The sequence below is a fragment of the Corythoichthys intestinalis genome, chromosome 18 (genome assembly GCF_030265065.1).
Source record: "Corythoichthys intestinalis isolate RoL2023-P3 chromosome 18, ASM3026506v1, whole genome shotgun sequence".
Taxonomy (NCBI): Eukaryota; Metazoa; Chordata; class Actinopteri; order Syngnathiformes; family Syngnathidae; genus Corythoichthys; species Corythoichthys intestinalis.
The window spans coordinates 10,957,877-10,981,623 of NC_080412.1; the positions used below are offsets into that span (position 1 = coordinate 10,957,877).

General features: G+C 40.4%; 1 protein-coding gene across 1 annotated transcript in view; it reads left to right on the forward strand.

Annotated features, from left to right (window-relative positions):
- The window catches only part of mtnr1bb (melatonin receptor 1Bb), a 112,416-nt gene extending 88,938 nt beyond the window's left edge, over window positions 1–23,478 (forward strand). The window contains exons 2-4 of the mRNA XM_057820738.1: window positions 5,624–5,742; window positions 11,914–12,258; window positions 21,743–23,478. Of these exons, the coding sequence (XP_057676721.1) occupies window positions 5,624–5,742; window positions 11,914–12,258; window positions 21,743–22,180 (902 nt within the window). The 3' untranslated portion in view covers window positions 22,181–23,478. The remainder of the gene's footprint in view (window positions 1–5,623; window positions 5,743–11,913; window positions 12,259–21,742) is intronic.
- Window positions 23,479–23,747: the final 269 nt, after the last annotated feature.

Below are 23,747 nucleotides of genomic sequence, written 5' to 3' on the forward strand. Positions count from 1 at the left end.
GCATGTTGGACGACCACAGTGTTGACAGCAGGTGGCAGCAGAGCTTGACTGTTTCCCAAATGGGAGCAGTGATGGCCAAATGAAGCTTCTTGAAGCAATGAAGCTTTGCAGCCAATTGGTTTGAAGCTTCATGGGGTTCATTTGTTCTTATGACAGTCTTATGATGCCGCTTTCAGATAAAGTGTTACCGGTTAATATTTTTTGGTGTAAATATCCCATGATACAGTGAGGACAGCTGCGGCTTATAGTCCAGTGCGGCTTATCTATGACATTTTCGTGTCAAATTTGGTGGGTGGCGGCTTATAGTCAGGTGCATTTTATAGTCTGATAAGTATGGCAATTCCGAATTAACCCTTTAAATACCTCACAACACCCACTAAATTAAAACAAAAACGATCCAAAAACATGTATTAAACATCATTATACTGTCCTCGCCAAGCCGTTGCAGCTAAGTCCTAGCTAGACAGTGACCTAAACTCCGAAATGACAATGTCAGACTTCCCTCCCTGTATTTGGCAAGACAAATGCTCCTTTTTTACAGCAGCATGCATTGCTGGTGGCCATCTTGGGTAGGGTTACCCGCAATTGGAAACTTAATCTTAAAGAGTAAATATTGCAGAGCATCGACGTGTTATTTCTCAGTACTCAGTAAGAGTAGCGTTACTTCAAGATTCTCCTACTCAAGTAAAAGTAGTCATCCAAAAAATGTACTCAAGTACAAATAAAAAGTATTTGGTGAAAATAATACTCAAGTAATGAGTAACATTGTAACTGCTTCAAATGCTGTTGTTTTTTTTAAACAGTATTTTTTTCTCTATATGAACTGTTACTATTATACTGTACTATAACTTCTTACATAACCACATTAATTGAATTCTGACAAGAGAGAAAAAAATACATAACTGAAGCATCATTTGTTCAAAGATCATGAGTTACCTCAAGTGGAAAAAACATTTCCTATTATGTATTTAAAAGGATCCATATTTCCAGTTTTCCGTGGTCAATTGGCGCCAAATAAAACAGGGAGAGAGTTTAAAATCCGCATTTTCGAGTCATGTTGACGGCAGTGCTTGATGTCAAATACTTCAATTTTTATGGTGCTTTAAAGACACCACGTGATTTAACAGGCGGGCATGATCATAGAACGGCAAGCTTGTGTCTGATCTGTGTAACGGAGTCATGTGGTTATTGTTGCAACATCTCATTGGTGAAACTGGTAGAGCAATTGTTGGCATCATCCCTGGTAAAAAGAAAAAAAAGTAAAATCTAATATGTAAAATAAAGAGGAAAACTGTAACGACTAGTGTAGCCAAAAGTAGCAGAGTAAGAGTGGCTGCGTGGCTGTTGCGTGTTTGGTGGGGCTCGCAAGTGCCTGGATGTGATTGGGCGCGCTCGGGTGGGGGGCCCCGGTGCCAGGATTAGCGGTGGGGCGGCGTAGGGTCGGTTGCCGATGGGCTTACACTCACAAGGGATTCACACAACTACTGGTTTATAGATCACGGAGATGATTTGTGTACACTCCACCCCTCCCAATCAGTTATCTTATAGACTCCCCACACCCCTCCCCTTCTTTCCCTGCTCAACAGGCCCCCCACATTGTGTCAACCGGAAATACATCTAGCTGACGATAGCACCAACATATTCATAGTTAGTGAGGCGTTCAATGTATTTCGTGTTGTTTGTGTTTCTTCTGTTCCCCCATAACCCCTTCCTGTTCGCTGCTTTGTCATAATAAACGAGGTATGTTGAATGATCACAATTGGAGTATGTCATACTCTCAATATGAAACACTAAAACTGTTCAGACCAACCGGACACTTAGACTTCTATTCTCCATGTCAAACAGCTGAACAGGACAGGTTAGGGGGGAAAAAAAGTTACTCAAGTAAATGTAACGGAGTAAATGTAACACGTCTGCACCTGTCTGTAACACACCCACTTCTGGACCAGAGACATCATTTTAGTGACGTATGAGTAGAGTTATCGATACTAGTATCATAGTAAACGAATGTTCATTTACTGCTAGCCCTTTTACTTCAAACTGAGTGCATGTCTACCACAATCAAAGGCATTGAAACATAACCATGACATTGACAGGTTCAATCCACTGTTGGTGTCCCCCAACTTAGCGTCCTGAAGCTTCTATGTTTTCCTTTTTTCTCCCACCATGATTTCAGAGCTGATTTATGAAAGCTATCTCTGCTTATCGATTGGCTCACTGCCGCCAGGCCCGCAAAGAATCCATCAAAGGCAAGCAGCTCTCGCGCCTGACAGACATGGAGGTCTTACGTTTGACATATTTGGAACCAAATAACTTCCAAGTTGTGAACTTATTATTGCAAATGCTCAGCCGTGCATTTGTCCTCTCTCATATTGACTAAGGGGTTGCTTTTTTGCCTCGCTCAGCTGATTTCATTACAGTTGTTGCGGCATGATTTACTAATTTATTTCCCGTTTTTATCTTTTGTTGGAAACGTGCTGCTGCATAGCTCGTTGGCAGCGATCGACGTCAATAGTCGCCCAACCTCGTCGAAACGGATTGGACGTCTATCGCCAGGAATGGCAGTTGAAACATGATCACTCAATGCCAGCCATCCCAGTTGAATTGGATTTGTTGTCTCTTGCTGTCAATGGTACTGAATTGGTTAATATCAATGCTCCCTTATTCATTAGTTTTTCAGGAGCGATGTCGTTTAAAAGGACCTTTTCTCAAAAAATGATTAATGTTATGAACTTCAGAAGGGAAAAAAAATATTTCTTTCACACATTTTTTACCTAAAAGTTCTAATCTTACAAAAAGGTTGAAAAATATTGTAGACGGATGCCAGTGCAAGAAAACGAAAAATAATGACGATAGGAATCTACGATCGCAGATTTCAACTTACTTTGCTGAAATCAATAGTCCATAAATACAGGGCGAGGTGCAGAATATTACATTTACCTGTAGTTTTCATCGCTGCCACTAGATGTCACAATTTAAAAGCCCCCGCCACACACAGACTGAAGTGTTTACATTTTTTTCTGCAGTAACATTTATAAAGCAACTGGATAATACATACTTAGTTGTAATTGTTTAATTCAATTTGATGTAATGCACTTTATAAGTGGTTTCTTTTTTCAGCTGCATGACCTACGTATACAATATTCAAGTCAAGTGGATGGCTTCCACGTGTTCCTTCAATATCACTTCTGCCTCAAACCCATTGTTCGATCTTTTTTTTTTTTTTTTTGCGCTATATACACTGCAATTCTGTCAAATAGTGCTCAATTTCTCACAGAAAATGATTTAAATTACAAATGCTTTGGTAGTAATCTCTTCATTTATTTTGCTTGCAATGAAAAAACACAAAAGAGAATGGAAAAAAATTTAAACATTATCATTTTGCACAAAACTCCAAAAATAGGCCAGACAAAAGTATTGGCACGCTTTGAAAAATCATGTGAGGCTTCTCTAATTTGTGTCATTAACAGCACCTGTTACTTACCTGTGGGACATAACAGGTGGTGGCAATAACTAAATCATACTTGCAGCCAGTTGAAATGGATTAAAATTGACTCAACCTCTGTCTTATGTCCCCGTGTGTACTACATTGAGCATGGAGAAAAGAAAGAAGACCAAAGAACTCTCTGAGGACTTGAGAAGCAAAATTGTGAGGACAGCATTGGCAATCTCAAGGCTACAATTCCATCTCCAAAGACCTGAATGTTCCTGTGTCTACCGTGCGCAGTGTCATCGATAAGTGTAAAGCCCATGGCACTGTGGCTAACCTCCCTAAATGTGGACGAAAAAGAAAAGTTAAAGAGAGATTTCAACAAAAGATTATGCGGACGTTGGATAAAGAACCTCGACTGACCTCCAAACCAGTTCAAGCTGTCCTGCAGTCCGAGGGTACAACAGTGTCAACCCATACTATCCGTCGGCGCCTGAATGAAAAGGGACTCAATAATGGATATCCAGGAAGACCCCACTTCTGACCCAGAGACATAAAAAAGCCAGGCTGAAGTTTGCCAAAACTTACCTGAGAAAGCCAAAAATGTTTTGGAAGAATGTTCTCTGGTCAGATGAGACAAAAGTAGAGCTTGTTGGGAAAAGTCATCAACATAGAGTTTACAGGGGGGGAAAAAACGAGTCCTTCAAAGAAGAGAACACGGACCCCACAGTCAAACATGGCGGCGGTTCCCTGATGTTTTGGGGTCGCTTTGCTGCCTCTTGCGCTGGACTGCTTGACAGTGTGCATGGCATTGTAAAGTCTGAAGACTACTAACAAATTTTGCAGCATAATGTAGGGCCCAGTGTGAGAAAGCTGGGTCTCCCTCAGAGGTCAGTAGGACAATGACCTAAAACATGCTTCAAAAAGCAATAGAAAATTGTTTGAGAGAAAGCGCTGGAGACTTTTAAAGTGGCCAGCAATGAGTCCAGACCTGAATCCCATAGAACACCTGTCGAGAGATCTGAAAATGGCAGTCTGGAGAAGGCGCCCTTCAAATCTTAGAGACTTGGGGCAGTTGGCCAAAGAAGAATGGTCTAAAATTCCAGTAGAGCATTGTAAAAAAAAAAACTCATTGATGGATACCGGAAGCGGTTGTTCGCAGTTATTTTGTCTAAAGCTTGTGCTACCAAGTATTAGGCTGAGGGTGCCAATACTTTTGTCTGGCCCATTTTTGGAGTTTTGTGTAAAATGATCATGATTTAATTTTTTTTTTTCAAACTCTTTTGTGTTTTTTTCATTGCAAGCAAAATACATAAAATTGAGCATTATCTGACAGAATTGCAGGGGTGCCAATATTTTTGGCCAGCAGTGTAAGTATTGAAAATAAATCTGCCCAAACGTGACATGGACAATATTGATGTTTACCAATTTACAACCACAGTATTTTGCTATTGCAAATAACTTCATGGAATAATGTTTACATCATTATTGCATAGATTTGCTCTATAACATTTTATGTTTTTTTTTTTTTTATGGCCCGTGGAAAAGCAACTTTCAAGTTGCAGAATCAAGAATTACTTTCTGCTGAATCAGGACTGTTCAATGTTTTTTTTTGTCGGTTATTCCTGGGGGAGGGGAATGCCTTTTGGTGCATGAACAGCAAAATTTGTAGTCGTACAGCAAAAAGGTTGAAATAATATGTTGATGCCAGATTTTGCTTCGATTTATTTTGGGCCCCTCATACCTATGCTTCACTCTTTCCGGCATATGTTTAATGTCTGACTAAGGTTAAAACGTGACTAAAAAAAGCCCAATGATGGTGAGTGGACACAAACGGCACATTGACCACCCACCCTCGCGTCCTTCCACGCTCACACAGCAAATGTGCCGTTCCTCGATAAAAGTGTCGCCTGCGTCACCTTTTTTGATCTTTCCCTGCCAAAGCGCTGGCTCCAACTGGCCGCATTCCCACCGCACGTTGAGAGTGGTGGCGGCGTTCCGTAAAATGGGAACGGCTGAAAGCGCGATAATGCAGAGTAAGCAGCACCTCGGTTCAAAAATACATCGCTGCACACTGATGTGCCAAAATCAACAGCAGGTGGGGAGCGTGGGGTCAGTCATTGAAAAACACTTTTTATTAAAAAATGTAAAAAGGAAGTGTAAGGCGAACCAGGATTTTTCTTTTGATGGCAGGCAACGTCTTTGTGGTGAGCTTGGCCTTCGCCGACCTGGTGGTGGCGTTCTACCCGTACCCTCTGGTCCTCTACGCTCTTTTCCATGACGGATGGGCGCTAGGCAACACTCAATGCATGGTAAGCCCACCTTTGCTATCTTTGTATAGTGGTCAGGAAAAAAAGTACAGTGGGGCAAATAAGTATTTAGTCAACCACCAATTGTGCAAGTTCACCTACTTGAAAAGACTAGAGAGGCCTGTAATTGTCAACATGAGTAAACCTCAACCATGAGTGACAGAATGTGGAAAAAAAACAGAAAATCACATTGTTTGAAGAATTAATTTCCAAATTAGAGTGGAAAATAAGTATTTGGTCACCTACAAAAAAGCAAGATTTCTGGCTGTCAAAGAGGTCTAACTTCTTCTAACGAGGTCTAACGAGGCTCCACTCGTTACCTGTATTAATGGCACCTGTTTTAACTCATTACCGGTATAAAAGACACCTGTCCACAACTCAGTCAGTCACACTCCAAACTCCACTATGGCCAAGACCAAAGAGCTGCCGAAGGACACCAGAGACAAAATTGTAGACCTGCACCAGGCTGGGAAGACTGAATCTGCAATAGGTAAAACGCTTGGTGTAAAAAAATCAACTGTGGGAGCAATTATTAGAAAATGGAAGACACACAAGACCACTGATAATCTCCCTCGATCTGGGGCTCCATGTAAGATCTCACCCCGTGGCGTCAAAATGAAACAAGAACAAGCGAGCAAAAATCCCAGAACCACACGGGGGGACCTAGTGAATGACCTACAGAAAACTGGGACCGCAGTAACAAAGGCTACTATCAGTAACACAATGCGCTGCCAGGGACTCAAATCCTGCACTGGCAGACGTGTCCCCCTGCTGAAGAAAGTACACGTCCAGGCTCGTCTGCAGAGAGCTAGAGAGCATTTGGATGATCAGGGAGGGACCAGGATGACTGATCTGTGTTAAGGAAAGAACGAATGGGGCCATGTATCACGAGATTTTGAGTGAAAATCTCCTTCCATCAGCAAGGGCATTGAAGATGAGACGTGGCTGGGTCTTTCAGCATGACAATGATCCCAAACACACAGCCAGGGCAGGGCAACAAAGGAGTGGCTTCGTAAGAAGCATTTCAAGGTCCTGGAGTGGCCTAGCCAGTCTCCGGATCTCAAAGCCATAGAAAATCTGTGGAGGGAATTGAAAGTCCATGTTGCACTACGACAGCCCCAAAACATCACTGCTCTAGAGGAGATCTGCATGGAGGAATGGCCCAAAATACAATGTGTGAAAAGCTTGTTAAGAGTTACAGAAAACGTTTGGCCTCCGTTACTGCCAACAAAGGTTACATAACAAAGTATTAAGATGAACTTTTGGTGTTGACCAAATACTTATTTTCCACAATGATTTGCAAATAAATTCTTTAAAAATCAAACAATGTGATTTTCTGGGGTTTTTCCACATTCTCATGGTTGAGGTTTACCCATGTTGACAATTACAGGCCTTTCTAATATTTTCAAGTATTTGCACCCCTTGTGATTTTGCAAGTTCACCCACTTAGAAAATAAGTAGGCTATAGGTCTGAAATTTGAATCATAGACACTAGGGGTGTGACTAAATATCGAAATGGTGATATATCGTGATACTTTGTATCCCAAAAGGTTATCGATATGCTCCTGCAAGAATCGAGATATCATTTTAAAAAGGTGTCCAATCCAATCCATTTAGACTGGGAACGTTCATTCATTCAAAACCAGAGCGTTCACAGTCATTCTGTCAGATTTTCAGGGCATTTATAGGTCACTTGCTGTTCATTTGAGGGCATTTCCAGGTCATTTCCTGTTGAGTTTGAGTCACTTCCTATTCATTTGGGTGATTCCCAGGTCTGTAACACAAAATGAACAGGAAGTGACCCATAAAATACCCCAAAATCAACAGGAAGTAACTGAAAATCAACAGTTAACTGACCTTATGTGGCCCAAAATTACCTCATTGCCTGGTATTGGCTGCTACTGATATCCATAGACGTTCAATCTGTTTGAAGTGGGAGGGATGGCAGCGAATGAAGTTCATTCGCTGCCACCCTCCCAGTTCAAATGGATTGGACGTCTACTAGTGATAAACTCCTTCCAATTCACAGCAGAAGCTTGTTTTTCTGTTTATTAGTTGTTTTTAGAATATCCTAGAATGATTTCCTGATCAGTGTATCGATAATCGTTGTATCGCCATATCATCAGATCATCGTTATCGTGACCTTTGTATCGCAAACCGTATCGTGAGGCACCAAGAGGTTCCCACTCCTAATAGACACATTTCCACTTATAGAGACATCATCTAAAAAAAATAAATCCGGAATTTACATTGTATGATTTTTTTTGATGATTTATTTGTAATTTACAGGGGTTCATAAGTATTTGTGCCCCTGAGAATCAGCAATAATTATGACACTCAACAAGTTGTCAGTCCACCTGAAAGAAAAGTCCACCTTTACTCCATTAGTAACCACCCACCCACCACCCGTTAGAGCTCATAATTGTGACCTGTGCACCCCGCAGTCAGTCATAATCCAACTGCTACCATGGGCAAGACCACAGAGCTTTCGAAAGACACCAAAGAAAAAATTGTTGAGCTTCACAAAGCTGGAAAAGACCATGGGACAATTGGAAAGCAGCTTGGTGAGAATAAATCAACAGTTACAACAATTGTTAAAACAAGGAAAAGGCTAAACATGACTGATAATCTACCTCGGACTGTGCCTCCATGTAAAATATCTCCTCGTGGGGCATCACTGATGATGAGAAAAGTGAGGGTGTCAGCCTAGACAGAGGTGGGTAGTAACGCATTACATTTACTCCGTTACATTTACTTGAGTAACTTTTTGAGAAAAAATGTATTTCCAAGAGTAGTTTTAATGAACCATACTTTTTACTTTTACTTGAGTAGATTTGTGAAGAAAAAAACGCTACTCTTACTTGGGCTACGCAGGAGTCGTTACATTTTCCTTTTTTTTCTACATATCAGTTTTTTTTTTTTGTTTGTTTGTTTTTTTTGCTAGCAATGCTATCGCTAAAGTAGCTTTACTACCGTACTGGCCTGAATATAAGACGGCCCTGATTATAAGACGACTCCCTCTTTTTCAAGGATCAAGTTTGAAAAAAAGACTTTGAACACCAAATTAACAGAAAATGATTACAGTACATCTGAAATAAATGTTTATAACAATACATTTGAGAGAAAAAGCATGTTATTTGCCTCATTCAAATCTTAATATCTGAACATTTAAATATGTAAACTAAAGTGCAATGATCGTAAATGAATGGCTTCCGGTTTTTGAAATATAAATAAACCAATATATTGTGATAAAACAACAAAATTGCAATAACTGCATTAACCATCAAAGTGAGGTCTAACTGTAACTGTAGTCTTGAAACAAATCTGAATAAGGAAAAACATTGCAATAAAATAATGCAAACTGGTTAAACTTGAGAGTAGCTGGGATCTGTCATGACAGAACGTAACCCCTCAAGTTCAGCATCCGCTTGAATGTAGAGCTGAAACGAATACTCGAGCAACTCGAGTAACTCGAGTTTAAAAACTGATCCGAGTAAATTTATTCACCTCGAGGAATCGTTTAATTTTGCCAGCTCTAAGCATCACGTTTTGCCCGGATTACTTTTAATGCAGGACAACGCGCTGACGTTGCGTAGAGGAAGAAGCAATAAAAAAAATAATAATAAAAACTTACTGCAGCCGACAGCCGCTACAAACTACGCTGACGCTGCTAAAAACTACGCCCGCATGATGCTAGTGTGGTAGCAGGTAGTGTCCGATGTGTCTCATAGATATCGCATGCATTTAGGACTAGATGCGAAATGACAGACTCGGCCGCGTCTGGACAGCGTTAGTAAACAGCCGCCATCTTTAAGCAGTAGACTTCTCATCGCAAATAAATTAACGTTACTGTCATTCGCTTACGTAACTTTAGCCCTTCGGAGGGCTAGGTTTCTATTGATTATGATCCCTGTCGATGCGTGGCTAACGTGTCGTACATACAGGTGTTATTTAATCTGTAAAAACAGCGTTATAGAGTGATGAGGGTGTAAAATTAAAACATAATAAAGCTAACTGTCAGTTTTAGCTCAGTAGTCATAGCTGAATAAAACACCACTGGTCCCTAATGTGCGCCAATACAGCAGGTATCATACATTTATTTTGAACACTGCAAAAACTCAAAACCCTATTAGTACTTACAGTTTAGACTAACTTAAAACCTAACTGGAACTTAAAAATAGCTTGACACAATTGGAAATTAAATTGAAACACATGGGAAAAACACATAGCTTTCAAATGATGTGTGTTATCAAGTGTAATTACATTTTTAGGTAAGAAATATGTTTTTTTAATAAGAGCTAGAAGTTTTTTGAGTGAAAGCAGTGATTTTTTTTTTTTCTAGTCACATCTGAGATGCAATTGTTGGCTGTTTTCAACAATGTACATAAAAAATAAAGACATTGATTGACTGAAAATGGTTCAATATTGGACTAAATGTCTTTTTTTCTCAAGTATATTTATAATTGCTCTTCACCTAAAAAAAATGTTTTATCCGATTACTCGATTAATCGATAGATTTTCAGTCGATTACTCGATTACTAAAATATTATATAGCTGCAGCCTTACTTGAATGATATCTGGCGCCATCTAGTGTCGTGAATGGGTTTAATATCTGACCCCGAATATAAGACGACTCCCACTTTTTCAGTCTTATTTCGATGCAAAAAAACACTGCCTTATATTCGGGCCAATACGGTAATCTCACCAATGAGAAGTCACAACAATAATTGCATGACTCCATTAGACCAATCAGACGCAAGCTTGCCGTTGTACGACCACGCAAGCCTGTTCAACATGAATCGAAATCGCGGATTCAAAACTCTCTCCCAGTTTTTTTTTTGTCACCGATTGACCACGGAAAACCGGGTATATGATCCTTTTAATTTCATAATAGTAACTATGAAGGCGCTCCTGTATTAACTACTCAAACTAGGAACTATTTTCTCCACTAGAGGACAGGGCACTCATGCTCTTTGGACGAATGATGCTTTATTTGATTAAAATTTAATTTAATGATTTTTTTTTTATTATTATTATTATTATTATTTCTTAGGCTTAATGTCGTTATGTAATGGGTTATTGAACAGTATCATTATAACAACAGTTCATATGGATAAGTTTGTGCTGAGAGAAATAAAATACCATTGTTTAAAAAATAAATAAAAAATCAAACAATAATTAGCAGTTACTCAAAATGTTACTCATTACTTTAGTATTCTTTTCACTGGATACTTTTTTACTCTTACTTGAGTAAAATTATCTTGAAATAACGCGACTCTTGAGTAAAAATTTTGGCTACTCTACTCACCTCTGAGCCTAGAACTACACAGCAGGAGCTGGTCAATGACCTGAAGAGCGCTGGATGCACAGTTTCAAAGGCTACTATCACGGTACAATGGTTTAAAATCATGCATTGCTCAGAAGGTTCCCCCGATGAAGCCAGTACATGCCCGTCTGAGGTTTGCCAGGGACCATCTGAATGATGCAGAGGGGTCATGGAAGAAAGTCATGTGGTCAGATGAGACCAAAGTAGAACTTTTTGGCGCAAACTTTACTCGTCGTGTGTGGAGGAAAAAGAAGGACAACCCCAAGAACACCATCCCCACTGTGAAGTATGGGGGTGGAAACCTCATGCTTTGGGACTGCTTTTCGGCAAGGGTTAGGGTTATGGACAGGACGACAGTAATGTACAAATGTATCGTCAGATTTTGAGCCACAACCTCAAAAAACATGGTTAAGAAATGTGACATATTTTGTAAGATTGCTGCAAAAAATACCTCTCACATGATTGAAATGTCCTATTAAAATGTCATTTTATGGGTATGGTTTTTCCCTCTTAAATGCATGATTTTCTGTTTTGAAAATATGTTAACTCTTTCAGTGCCATTGTTGATGATAGTGGTCCAATCATGTGTTGTGCAAATAATTTTTCTGCTGAGAATCCAAATGAGTTTGTCATGAATAGACGTCCAGTCCATTTGACATGGGAGGGCTAGCAGCAAATTCATTAAATTTGCTGCCAGCTTCCAAAGTTAGACTGGACGTCTATGGCCGTCACAGGCAGCCAATGCATTAACTGAAGTTTTTAGCGCAAAACAAACGTATCAGACTCAATTGCCCGCGGTACAAATCATTTGTGTTCACTACTCGGCCGTGTGTGCATTTTGTGGTCAGGTGAGTGGCTTCCTCATGGGCCTGAGCGTCATCGGCTCCATCTTCAACATCACAGGCATCGCGGTGAACCGCTACTGCTACATCTGCCACTCGTTCTCCTACAGCCGTCTGTACAGCTACCGCAACACGCTACTCTTGGTGGCCTTAATATGGCTGCTGACCGTTGTGGCCATCGTGCCCAACTTCTTTGTGGGATCACTACGATACGACCCGCGCGTCTACTCGTGCACCTTCGCCCAGAACGTCAGCAGCTCCTACACGGTGGCCGTGGTGGTGGTGCACTTCCTGGTGCCCATAGCCGTCGTTACGTTCTGCTACCTAAGGATCTGGGTGCTCGTCATTCAGGTCAGTTTCTTGCTTAATTTTTTACCAATACACCAAGAACAGTGAAAATGACAGCAATACCACAATTTTGTCATAAAAGTTAAATCTATTGTATTGTTCACTTCGTAATTCATGACAGTTAAGCTGTATTTGGGGGGGCTTCTGACAATTTAGACATCTGTAAATAACCAGCGCTTCATTGGGCCTCGTGGAAATCACGACCTTTTAATTTGTGACCCTTCCTCCGCACGAGTCAGCGTAATTCTTTAAATGCCACAACACGCCGTTTAAATCCCCCCTGACATGTTAACATTTCAGCTTGACCATGTTGATCCGTAACCAGCCAAAATGCAAAGCTTTCCCTTACCTGCATCTCTGAGCACGTGCGCAAATGTCAGTGCACGTGTGCAAAGGGGGATGGAAGACATTTTCTTCAATTGTATTGCTGGTATAGTGAATGGACCCATAGCATACAACAACAACGAGATGGATAAATTATCATTAAAAACATACAAAACGCACATTCTAAAATGCTAAACTGGACATTTCCTGAAGTTAATGTACAAAAAAAAAATACTTATGTTAGGCAAAAAAATGTATAACAATTTGAAAACCAAACACCAAGTTGCTAACCTGAATAAAAATCACTTTTGATAAAAAGGTTTCTTTTAATTATCTTTATAACTTTTCTGTTGAAAATATTTTTTAGACAGGAAGTGTTTTTTTTCCACAAAAAGTTTTTCTGCAATTTTTTGGGGCCCAAAAGAATCTTAATCCATTCTGTAAAGATTATGGTTGCGGTGGGAATAAAATGCAACATTTTTTAGCGTGATGAGAATAAAGCGAAATAAGATTGACAGTGGTATGAAAAAGTATCTGAACCTTTTGGAATTTCTCACATTTCTGCATAAAATCACCATCAAATGTGATTTGATCTTTGTCAAAATCACACAGATGAAAATACAGCGTCTGCTTTAACTAAAACCATACAAACATTTATAGGTTTCATATTTTAATGAGGATGCAAACAATGACAGAAGGGGGAAAAATAAGTAACTAAACCCTCTGCCGAAGGAGACTTAAAGAGCAATTGAAACCAATTTTCCCAAACATTTTAAGTCAGGTGTGTGCCCAATCACTGATGAGTGCCTTAAAGATGTCCTGCTCACTATAAAACACACATTTGGTAGAATTGTCTTGATGAGAAGCATTGTCTGATGTGCATCATGGCTTGGTCAAAAGAGCTGTCTGAAGACCTGCTATGAAGGATTGCTGATTTGTATAAATAATAATAATAATAGATAATAACAAAGCTGGGACTGGATACAAAACCATCTCTAAAAGTCTGGATGTTCATTAATCGACATTCAGAGAAGTTGTCTACAAATGGAGAGAGCTTGGCACTGTTGCTTCTCTCCCAAGGAGTGGCCGTCCACCAAAGATGATGCCGAGGGTTCAGTGCAGAATACTCAGAGAGGTAAAAAAGAATCCTAGAGTGTCTGCTAAATCCTTACAGAAATCACTAGCACAGTCCAATATCTCTCTGCACACATCAACTATATGTAAAACTATGGCCAAGAATGGTGTTCATGGGAGGACTCCACGGAGGAAGCCACTGCTGCATTTAATGTTCGCAAAAAGGCACTTGGACACTCAACAGACGTTTTGGCAAATGTTTTGTGGACTGATGAAACCAAAGTTGAATTGTTTGGGACTAACACACAACATCATGTGAGGAGGAAAAAGGGAACAGCTCACCAACATCAACACCTCATCCCCACCGTGAAGCACAGTGGAGGGAGCATCACGATTTGGGGCTGTTTTCTACCTCAGGGCCTGGACAAATTGCAATCATTAATGGAAGAATGAATCAAAAGTTTATCAGGATGTTTTGCAGGAAAACCTGAGGCCGCCTGTCAGACAGTTGAAGTTAAAAATAGGATGGATGCTGCAACAAGACAATGATCCAAAACACTTAATTAAATCAACTTCAGAATTGTTTCAGAAGAACAAAATACATGTTCTGGAGTGGCCAAGTCAAAGTTCAGACTTGAACCCCATTGAGATGCGGTGGCATGACGTAGCGACAGCAATTCATGCCAGACATCCTAGGAATCTGACTGGACTACAGCAGTTTTGTTGAGAAGAATGGGCCAAGATTAGTCCTGATCAATGTGCCAGCCTGATCTGCAGCTACAGGAAGTGTCTGGTTGAAGTTATTGCTGCCAAAGTGGGGCCGCAAAATATTAAATGCGATGGTTCACACATTTATTTTTCCCCCTTCTTTCATTGTTTGCATACTATCCTCATTAAAATATGAAACCCTATAGATGTTTGGGTGGTTTTAGTTAAAGCAGACACTGTTTTTTTATCTGTGTGATTTTGACCAATATTTGATCACATTTGATGGTGATTTTATGCAGAAATGACAGAAACTCCAAAAGCTTCCGATAATTCTTCATACCACTGTATAACGTTATGGCAAAAAAGTGATTTTGGAAAGTACTGTACAGTGATCCCTCGCTACTTAGCGCTTCAAACTTCGCGCCCTCAATCTATCGCGGATCCGTGTCACTTGCCACGTTTACATGGAGCCAAATATTCCAATTACAATCGGTTTAGATGTTCGGACCGAATGAATGTGTTCCATATAAACACCTCATTCGGAATGAACAGGCCCAAACCGAATGGAATTTCATTCCGATTCACAGGGGTGGAATATTCCTTTTCCCAAACCGATTAGAAGTAGAATTATATCATGTAAACAGGGAAGCGGAATGGTGTCTGGTTGCGTTCTTTCTGCACATGCTCCGTACTGACGTGGTGACGTCACTTGGTGACGTAAGTAACGTCACTTGCAACATGGCTTCCAAGCACACGCACAGCGCACCCACACAACTTTTTAAATGAACGGCGTATCATTCTGAAGTTTTGTTTCCACTCGAAAAGTTAAAACAGCAGCTGATCTGACGATCGATCTCCATGTTTTGCAACGTGACGCTTTGTTTTGATTAATCTGCGCATGTCAGAAGGCAGTTGTCAAACGTCCTTTCGGAATAAAGGCAGTCACATGTAAACGCTGGATCGGAATAGATGAAGTGACATGTAAACAGCTGATCTGAAATTTCCATTCGGAATGATTTGAATCGGTATGAATAAAAGTCAGCATGTAAACGTGGCTACTGTCGCTCCCTCCCTCTCTCTTCGCTCTCTGATTCCCCAGGCATGCACTGCGTGCATTGGAGTTGCTTATTGAAGTTAACGATGATTGCGCCGCACATGTCAATCATCGTTTAACTGCCAATAAATGTTAACAAGTTTGATCTCTGTGTGCATACGCGGGTGGGCAGAGATAGGGAAGTGCTCGCTGTAATGTGTGTGTGTGGCGAGGTTAGAGGCAGCCGGCCCACTGTGATTGTCCACAAGGTACAAAGCGATCGAGAGCAGTTTGTGATCGCCAGTCACACCAAGGGAGGTAACAGTGTGTATGTGAGGGGATTTGATGCGCAACGAGTTGCGGGGGCGGGCGGTCGCTGGGATGAATGTGCGTGTGTGTACAGAAAAACCATTTATTACAAGACAGTATATATAAATATACTTTTAAAATACTACTTTTGAAAAAAGTGAGAAAACATGTCTTATATGTATCTCTTTCCAATGCTAAATCTAAATAAATACATTGTACACACAAAAAAAATTTACGAAGTTGCACAAAAAAACAAAAAACAAAAAATTTCTGCGCTACTTTGTGGTTTTTCACTTATGGCGGCGTTTTCTGGTCCCCATTATTCGTGAAAAACGAGGGATCACTGTATTGCAAAAACTTGAATTTTAATGGTGTTGCACCGGTACAAATACTGGTATCGGTACTGATATGGCACAAAAATGACATCATCAGGGATAATTATGATTTAACATGTCAATGCTGGACAATACAGTATCTACTTTGTGAGTTCTCATTTCCAACCACTGGTTACCCTATCCAATACGGCCGTTAGCAAAGGTGCCTAAAGAAAGGAGCCCTTGTCGCCCTTCCTAAAACAATGAAAGACGTGCAACTGTGTGCCGTCCAATTATCCTTCTACTTTGAATTTTTTTGAATGTTTCACAAGTAGGCATCCAATCCTTTTGAAGCAACGGCCCTCCCACTTCAATTGGATTGGACGTCTAGTGCTGTGAATGGCAGCCAATTAGTTAAACAAGTGTCTGACCAAGCCATGATAGTAATTACTTTAACAGTTAAGTTAGTATACAGTTATTTAGTACAAGCAGTATGGCCCGTCAGTATGGCATGCTACTTGTGCTGGGTTGTTGGGGCCAAGGTTTGTTAAATCGACACCGAACAACGAAAGACAACTTGAAATCAGGGCTTCCCAATTATTTATTTTAAAGTATGCTGAATGGATTTATCAGGCAGTTGCTCGGGTGAAAAAAGTGAAAATTGGTATTTTCTATGCTAATTTTTTCAGGTTTGAATTAATTTTCCACACTAAATGCTGGTCTACAGAGATCAAACCCATCTAAGAACAATCACAGAAACATAAAGTACAACTGTGTAAAATTTCGGTAAAATCCGCCCAGCCGTTTCGGCGTCCTTAAAACACGAACACACAGCCAAACTCGCCTTTATAGAGATAAAGATATCCAGCCGAAATGAACCCTTATTAATATTCCGTAAAATTGTAAAAGAAAATTTAAAATCCAGCGTCTTGTTGTGGAGTACTCAAAGCAACAACGTTATCATCACAGCACATTTGTACATGAAACCGTAAAGTTTGAAAGCCAACTGCGGCATTGCAATCGCGAGAGACGCGTCTTTTGTCCAAAGGATGGCGCTGTCGCCTCCACAATCAGGTCGTATTTTCTATGCTAATTTTTGGAGTTTCGAATTAATTTTCCGCACCAGATGGAGGCTTACAGAGATCAAACCCATCTAGGAACACTTTAGGACTCATAAAGTACAACTGTGTAAAATTTTTCAAAATCCGCCTGGCCGTTTCGGAATCATTATGGAACGAACACACAGACAGGCGCACAGACAAACTCGCCTTTACAGAGATTAAGATATCCAGCCGAAATGAATCCCTTATTAATATTCCAGAAAAATGTGCTTTTTTTTTTTAATCCAGCATCTTGTTGTGAAGTACTCAAAGCCACAACGTATCAGCACAGCACACTTACATTTAGGGCTGTCCCAAACAACTAATTTCCTACCGATTAGTCAGCCGACGATTTTTATGATTAGTCGACTAATCTAATAATTTTTTTTTTTTTACTAATTTAATAATGAAATTTTTGTTAAAGCTTATCAATTAACAAAAAACATTTTGGAACACCTAAATTCTTTATTAACGTATATATAAATAACATAAATATCAATAAAAAAATCACAAACAATGAGGTCAAATGCTGCTGGCATTAACTGGTGCAAAAAAATGTAAACGGAAACACTGTGACTTCACCTTCTTAACAGGAGTCAAAACAATTCTTACTCTTTTTGCGGTATGTCATTGTCTATATTGTTCTAAATGTTAAAATGAATTGCAATACTCCCAATCATTTTCAGAATACTTTGTGTGAGTTCAGATGCTCTTTCCGGTGTGCATTCCGCTTTTTTTGGGGAGGGGAAAAACTTTTCAACTTTTGTTCGTTTTAACCTGAAGACAATGCAGAGGGCACACTGAAATATTACCACAATTATTTTGAATGAAAGGCACACATACCCACAGTAACAAAAATTAAGTATATAGTATTAATTTTATAGTATACTACTATATGTAAAACTTTATAATATTAAATAACTAGTGTAATTAGTGCAGTCATGGATTACAGTATGCAGGCCAGTGGTGTTTCCATATATATTTTTTATATTATGTATATACAGGATATATGTATATATTTTCCCTAAGTGGGAGCTTCCATGATCCTAATAAATATAATAATAATTTTTTAAAATATATAATTATATTAATTATTTTATTAAATAAAAACGCGTGTTGATACGACGCACATAAAGGCAACTTCCATTTAAAAAATCGTTAGAGAGTTGTATGGACTTACAATCCGCTAGCTTGTTGTTTCTTGTTGTCTTCGAAAATGATACTTGGGTGACAGCGCTTCAAGTGTTCGTTTATAGCCGACGTGCTACCGTGGTATGCGAGCTCAGCTTAGCAAAGAGTACACACAGTGGCATCCTCCATATTTTCCTTGAAATATTTCCAGGCTCTGGTTATTCTGGTCCGCTTTTTTGGCTTTATGCTGCTTTCACGTGTAACCATCTCTGCCCTTTTTGGAAATTGGCGGTGTTTTCAACTCCTCACCGGCGATTCACTTGGCTCGTTGTCCTTGGTTCATCTGGGTTCGTCCGATTTCCTCCTCAGAAAGGCGGCGGCGTGCATAAAAACACCGAGAGGCGTCGGATGGCCCTTTAAGGATACTTTTATTGACCAAGACAAAAACGTGGGGGATGAAGCCACTCAACTCGGCGCTACCCACGCACTTTTACAACTCGCCGATCTCGCTCCCTCTCTTTCGCTCGCTCACCCACTTTCTTCCTCTTTGCTCAATCTGACAACGTCGGTCACATTGAAATAACAGCGACCCCTTGGAGGTGCCAGTAACAACCGCTTGTATCGCGAGCGCCTGCCATTCTAAACTTTATCCGCATGTAATTTTTTTTAACCCGTCATTACCCGTTGACGGTATGTTTTGCCCGTCGACGCATTTACGTCATCGATGACGTCGAAAACGTCGACTAGTCGGGACAGCTCTACTTACATTTGTACATGAAACCGTCAAGTCTGAAAGCCCAAAAGATACCGCTGTCCCCCACACAATTAGGTCGCATTTTCTAAGACAAAAAGTGACCTGCGTGGCACCCCCAGTCAAAGAGGCGCGTGATCAGTTTTTTTTTTCCAAGACATTTCTGCCTGTCAAAACTGTTGCCACTTCCAGGATCGCCACTTTTATGCACAAGCAGTCCTGGTTGCGTCGTCTAGTAAATATACGCAATGCCACACCATATGCTTCTATTTGTTATTTTCCAAGTGGTGAGAGCGCAACTGAGCATTGATTGTAATATCCAAAGTAATGATGTCAGGCTTTCGTTGTTTTATAAAGATTTTTTCAATAACAACACGGCGCCTGCTCGTAAAAGCTGAGCGTGCTCTTGCTTCCACTCTCACTCCTGCGTGATGCGTTCAATTGCGATCATGAAAAAAACAGTGATCACAAATAATGACAGTCTAGAATGTGTAGTAATTTCGAAATTTGCCGCGGGCGAGGAATGATTTTCCGGTTCAGAGGTGAACTGCGCGGGCAGTGATGTAACACATGAGGCTTCTCCTTTTTACGCATGCGTAGTTTACGCAAATGCAGGCGTACCTTGCAGAAGCGGGAAGGCCCTTAAACGCACCTTAAACGAAGTGTGGACAGGTATAAAAATAGTCGTCAAAATACCCTGGAGAAAATTATCTGTCCCAAACTAGTGTAGGCATAGCCTAAAAACACTCCCAGACACATAAAGTATATTGTATATGTGTATAAATGTATATGTGTGAAATTTCGTCAAAATCCGCCCAGCCGTTTCGTAGTTTATAGGGAACGAACACACAGACAAGTTCCATGTACAGTGGGGCAAATAAGTATTTAGTCAACCACTAATTGTGCAAGTTCTCCCACTTGAAAATATTTGAGAGGCCTGTAATTGTCAACATGAGTAAACCTCAACCATGAGAGACAGAATCTGGAGAGAAAAAAAACTGAAAATCACATTGTTTGATTTTTAAAGAATTTATTTGCAAATCATTGTGGAAAATAAGTATTTGGTCAATACCAAAAGTTCATCTCAATACTTTGTTATGTACCCTTTGTTGGCAATAACGGAGGCCAAACGATTTCTGTAACTCTTCACAAGCTTTTCACACAATGTTGCTGGTATTTTGGCCCATTCCTCCATGCAGATCTCCTCTAGAGCAGTGATGTTTTGGGGCTGTCGTTGGGCAACACGGACCTTTAACTCCCTCCACAGATTTTCTATGGGGTTGAGATCTGGAGACTGGCTAGGCCACTCCAGGACCTTGAAATGCTTCTTACGAAGCCACTCCTTTGTTGCCCTGCCTGTGTGTTTGGAATCATTGTCATGCTGAAAGACCCAGCCACGTCTCATCTTCAATGCCCCTGCTGATGGAAGGAGATTTTCACTCAAAATCTCTCGATACATGGCCCCATTCATTCTTTCCTTTACACAGATCAGTTGTCCTGGTCCCTTTGCTGAAAAACAGCCCCAAAGCATGATTTTTCCACCCCCATGCTTCACAGTGGGTATGGTGTTCTTCGGATGCAATTCAGTATTCTTTCTCCTCCAAACACGAGAACCTGTGTTTCTACCAAAAAGTTCTATTTTGGTTTCATCCGACCATAACACATTCTACCAGTCCTCTTCTGGATCATCCAAATGCTCTCTAGCGAACCGCAGACGGGCCTGGACGTGTACTTTCTTAGCAGGGGGACACGTCTGGCAGTGCAGGATTTGAGTCCCTGGCAGCGCATTGTGTTTCTGATAGCAGCTTTTGTTACTGTGGTCGCAGCTCTCTGTAGGTCATTCACTAGGTCCCCCCGTGTGGTTCTGGGATTTTTGCTCACCGTTCTTGTTATCATTTTGACGCCACGGGGTGAGATCTTGCATGGAGCCCCAGATCGAGGGAAATTATCAGTGGTCTTGTATGTCTTCCATTTTCTAATAATTGCTCCTACAGTTGATTTCTTTACACCAAGCGTTTTACCTATTGCAGATTCAGTCTTCCCAGCCTGGTGCAGGTCTACAATTTTGTCTCTGGTGTCCTTCGACAGCTCTTTGGTCTTGGCCATAGTGGAGTTTGGAGTGTGACTGACTGAGATTGTGGACAGGTGTCTTTTATACCGATAGTGAGTTAAAACAGGTGCCATTAATACAATTAACGAGTGGAGCCTCGTTAGACCTCGTTAGAAGAAGTTAGACCTCTTTGACAGCCAGAAATCTTGCTTGTTTGTAGGTGACCAAATACTTATTTTCCACTTCAATTTGGAAATTCTTTAAAAATCAAACAATGTGATTTTCTGGGGGGGGGTTTCCACATTCTGTCTCTCATGGTTGAGGTTAACTCATGTTGACAATTACAGGCCTCTCTAAACTTTTCAAGTAGGAGAACTTGCACATTTGGTGGTTGACTAAATACTTATTTGCCCCACTGTATGTATTAGATATAGGAATAGATTAAAAACACCCCCCCCCCCCCCCCCAAAAAAAAAAAAAAACGCAGTATTGGTACTCTCTCAGAATTGGCCGGTCTGACAATTCGAGTGTTGGAAGCTGTATTAGGAGCCAAAAAATGTTATCGGTGCAACACTAACATTTTTGAGAATGTTATTTCTTATACAGAGCATTCAAAGTGAAATTTTGTGTGATTTGATATTTTCATTTTGAGTAATTTTGTAATATTGTGCTTTTTCCAATCGGCGCTAACAGGTACGTCGCAAAGTCAAGACGGAAGAAAGCCCTCGCTTGCGCCCGAGCGACATGCGCAACTTCATCACCATGTTCGTGGTCTTCGTGCTGTTCGCCATCTGCTGGGCGCCGCTCAACCTGATCGGGCTTGCGGTGGCGGTGGCACCTACTCGCGTGATTCCACTCATCCCCGAATGGCTCTTCGTGGTCAGCTACTTCATGGCCTACTTCAACAGCTGTCTCAACGCCGTCATCTACGGCCTGCTCAACCGGAACTTCCGCAATGAGTACAAGCGTATCGTCACATCCGTGTGGGTGACGCGTCTCTTCGTCACGGAGACGTCGCGGGCCGCCACCGATGGCCGCAGCATGCGTAGCAAGCAGTCTCCGCCGCCACCGGCGCAGCCGCCGCTCAATAACAACAATTCGGCGAGGGATCGAGCAGACGACAAAGACTGAGCGCGCTAACGGCACCGTGGCATCGGTCGTGCGTGATGGACCTCCGAAGCCTCAAAAATGTCACATGTATGCTGCTTCAGGATAAAACTGAGATAATAATCAGGGTGTCCTCATGTGCTCTCGCCAGAATTTAGACAAAGAATTACCACAAAGTTATTCAGTGCCAATGACAGTGATAGACATTCAATCATGTGGCTTTTTTCATACTTCTGCTGTGAATTTAAATTACTTTATCACTTTTAGACGTCCAATCTGTTTGGTCTGGGAGGAGGCGGCCCTTCCAGTCCAAATGGATTGGACATCTAGCACCGTCATAAGCGTTGTTATGATGTATACTGAGCCGAATTGTAGTCAAACTTAGTAAAAAAAGAAGAAATTCCAAATCCGGAATTGTTGTTCGGGACTTACTCCCTCGCGGCATGTGACGCCACATCTTGAGTACGCCTCCCATTTGTTCATTTAAAATGTTAGGTCACATGGCTTTGGGTCACTGCATTTTAATTCCTGCTGTAATTGGTTGAAGTCCTTTCATTTTAAAAATGATATGTTACAAAGGTTTTGTCTTGCGGAATTCATTTCTTGCAAATCAATATTGAATGAAAATGATGAAAATGACGTTTATTTTCATTCGAAACATTTTTTTTTTCATTGTGGGGCATGTTTTGCAAAAGTTTAGGTTAGGTGAGTCATTATCGGTCTTAGGAATTCTGTTAGGGTTCATTCCAAAGACAGCTATATCTGTCAATATCAAGGACGATGTAGATTCATATGGGAAATGGGGAAAAGTTCCCGACCACCTGAGTAAAGCATCCCCACAAAATTTCTGCAGAAATTGCATTTTCCTGTATTAAAAAGTACATTTATATTTGATGTAATTAATGGCACTATTTTTAATAAGTGAATGAAAAGAAAAAGTATGCAAGATAGAATTTTTTTTTTTTTTTGCATTATTAAATCAGGATTTATTCATATAAATAAAATACAAATCATGGTTAATCATCATTTTATATTTCAAAATAGAGAAGAAATTAAAAACTAAATGACGAAATTGACATAGGAAATTATGTTAAAAATACCTTTAAACAATACAATTGTCATTATATGCATTTTTTTTTTTTTTTAGAAAATCATTATACAGTGGTATGAAAAAGTATCTAAAACCTTTTGGAATTCCTCACATTTCTGCATAAAATCACCATCAAATGTGATCTGATCTTTGTCAAAATCACACAGATGAAAATACAGCTGTCTGCTTTAACTAAAACTATCCAAACATTTATTTCTTTTAATGAGGATCGCATCCAAACAATGACTAAAGGGAGGGGGACAAGTAAGTGAACCCTCTGCCTTAGGAAACTTAAAGAGCAATTGAAACCAATTTTTACCAAACATTTTAAGTCAGGTGTGTGCCCAATCACTGATGAGTGATTTAAAGCTGCCCTGCCTATAAAACACACACTTACTACGAAATGTCTTGATGAGAAGCAAACGGAGCATCATATTTTGGGGCTTTTTTGCTACATCAGGGCCTGGACAACTAGCAATCATTAATGGAAGAATGAATTCA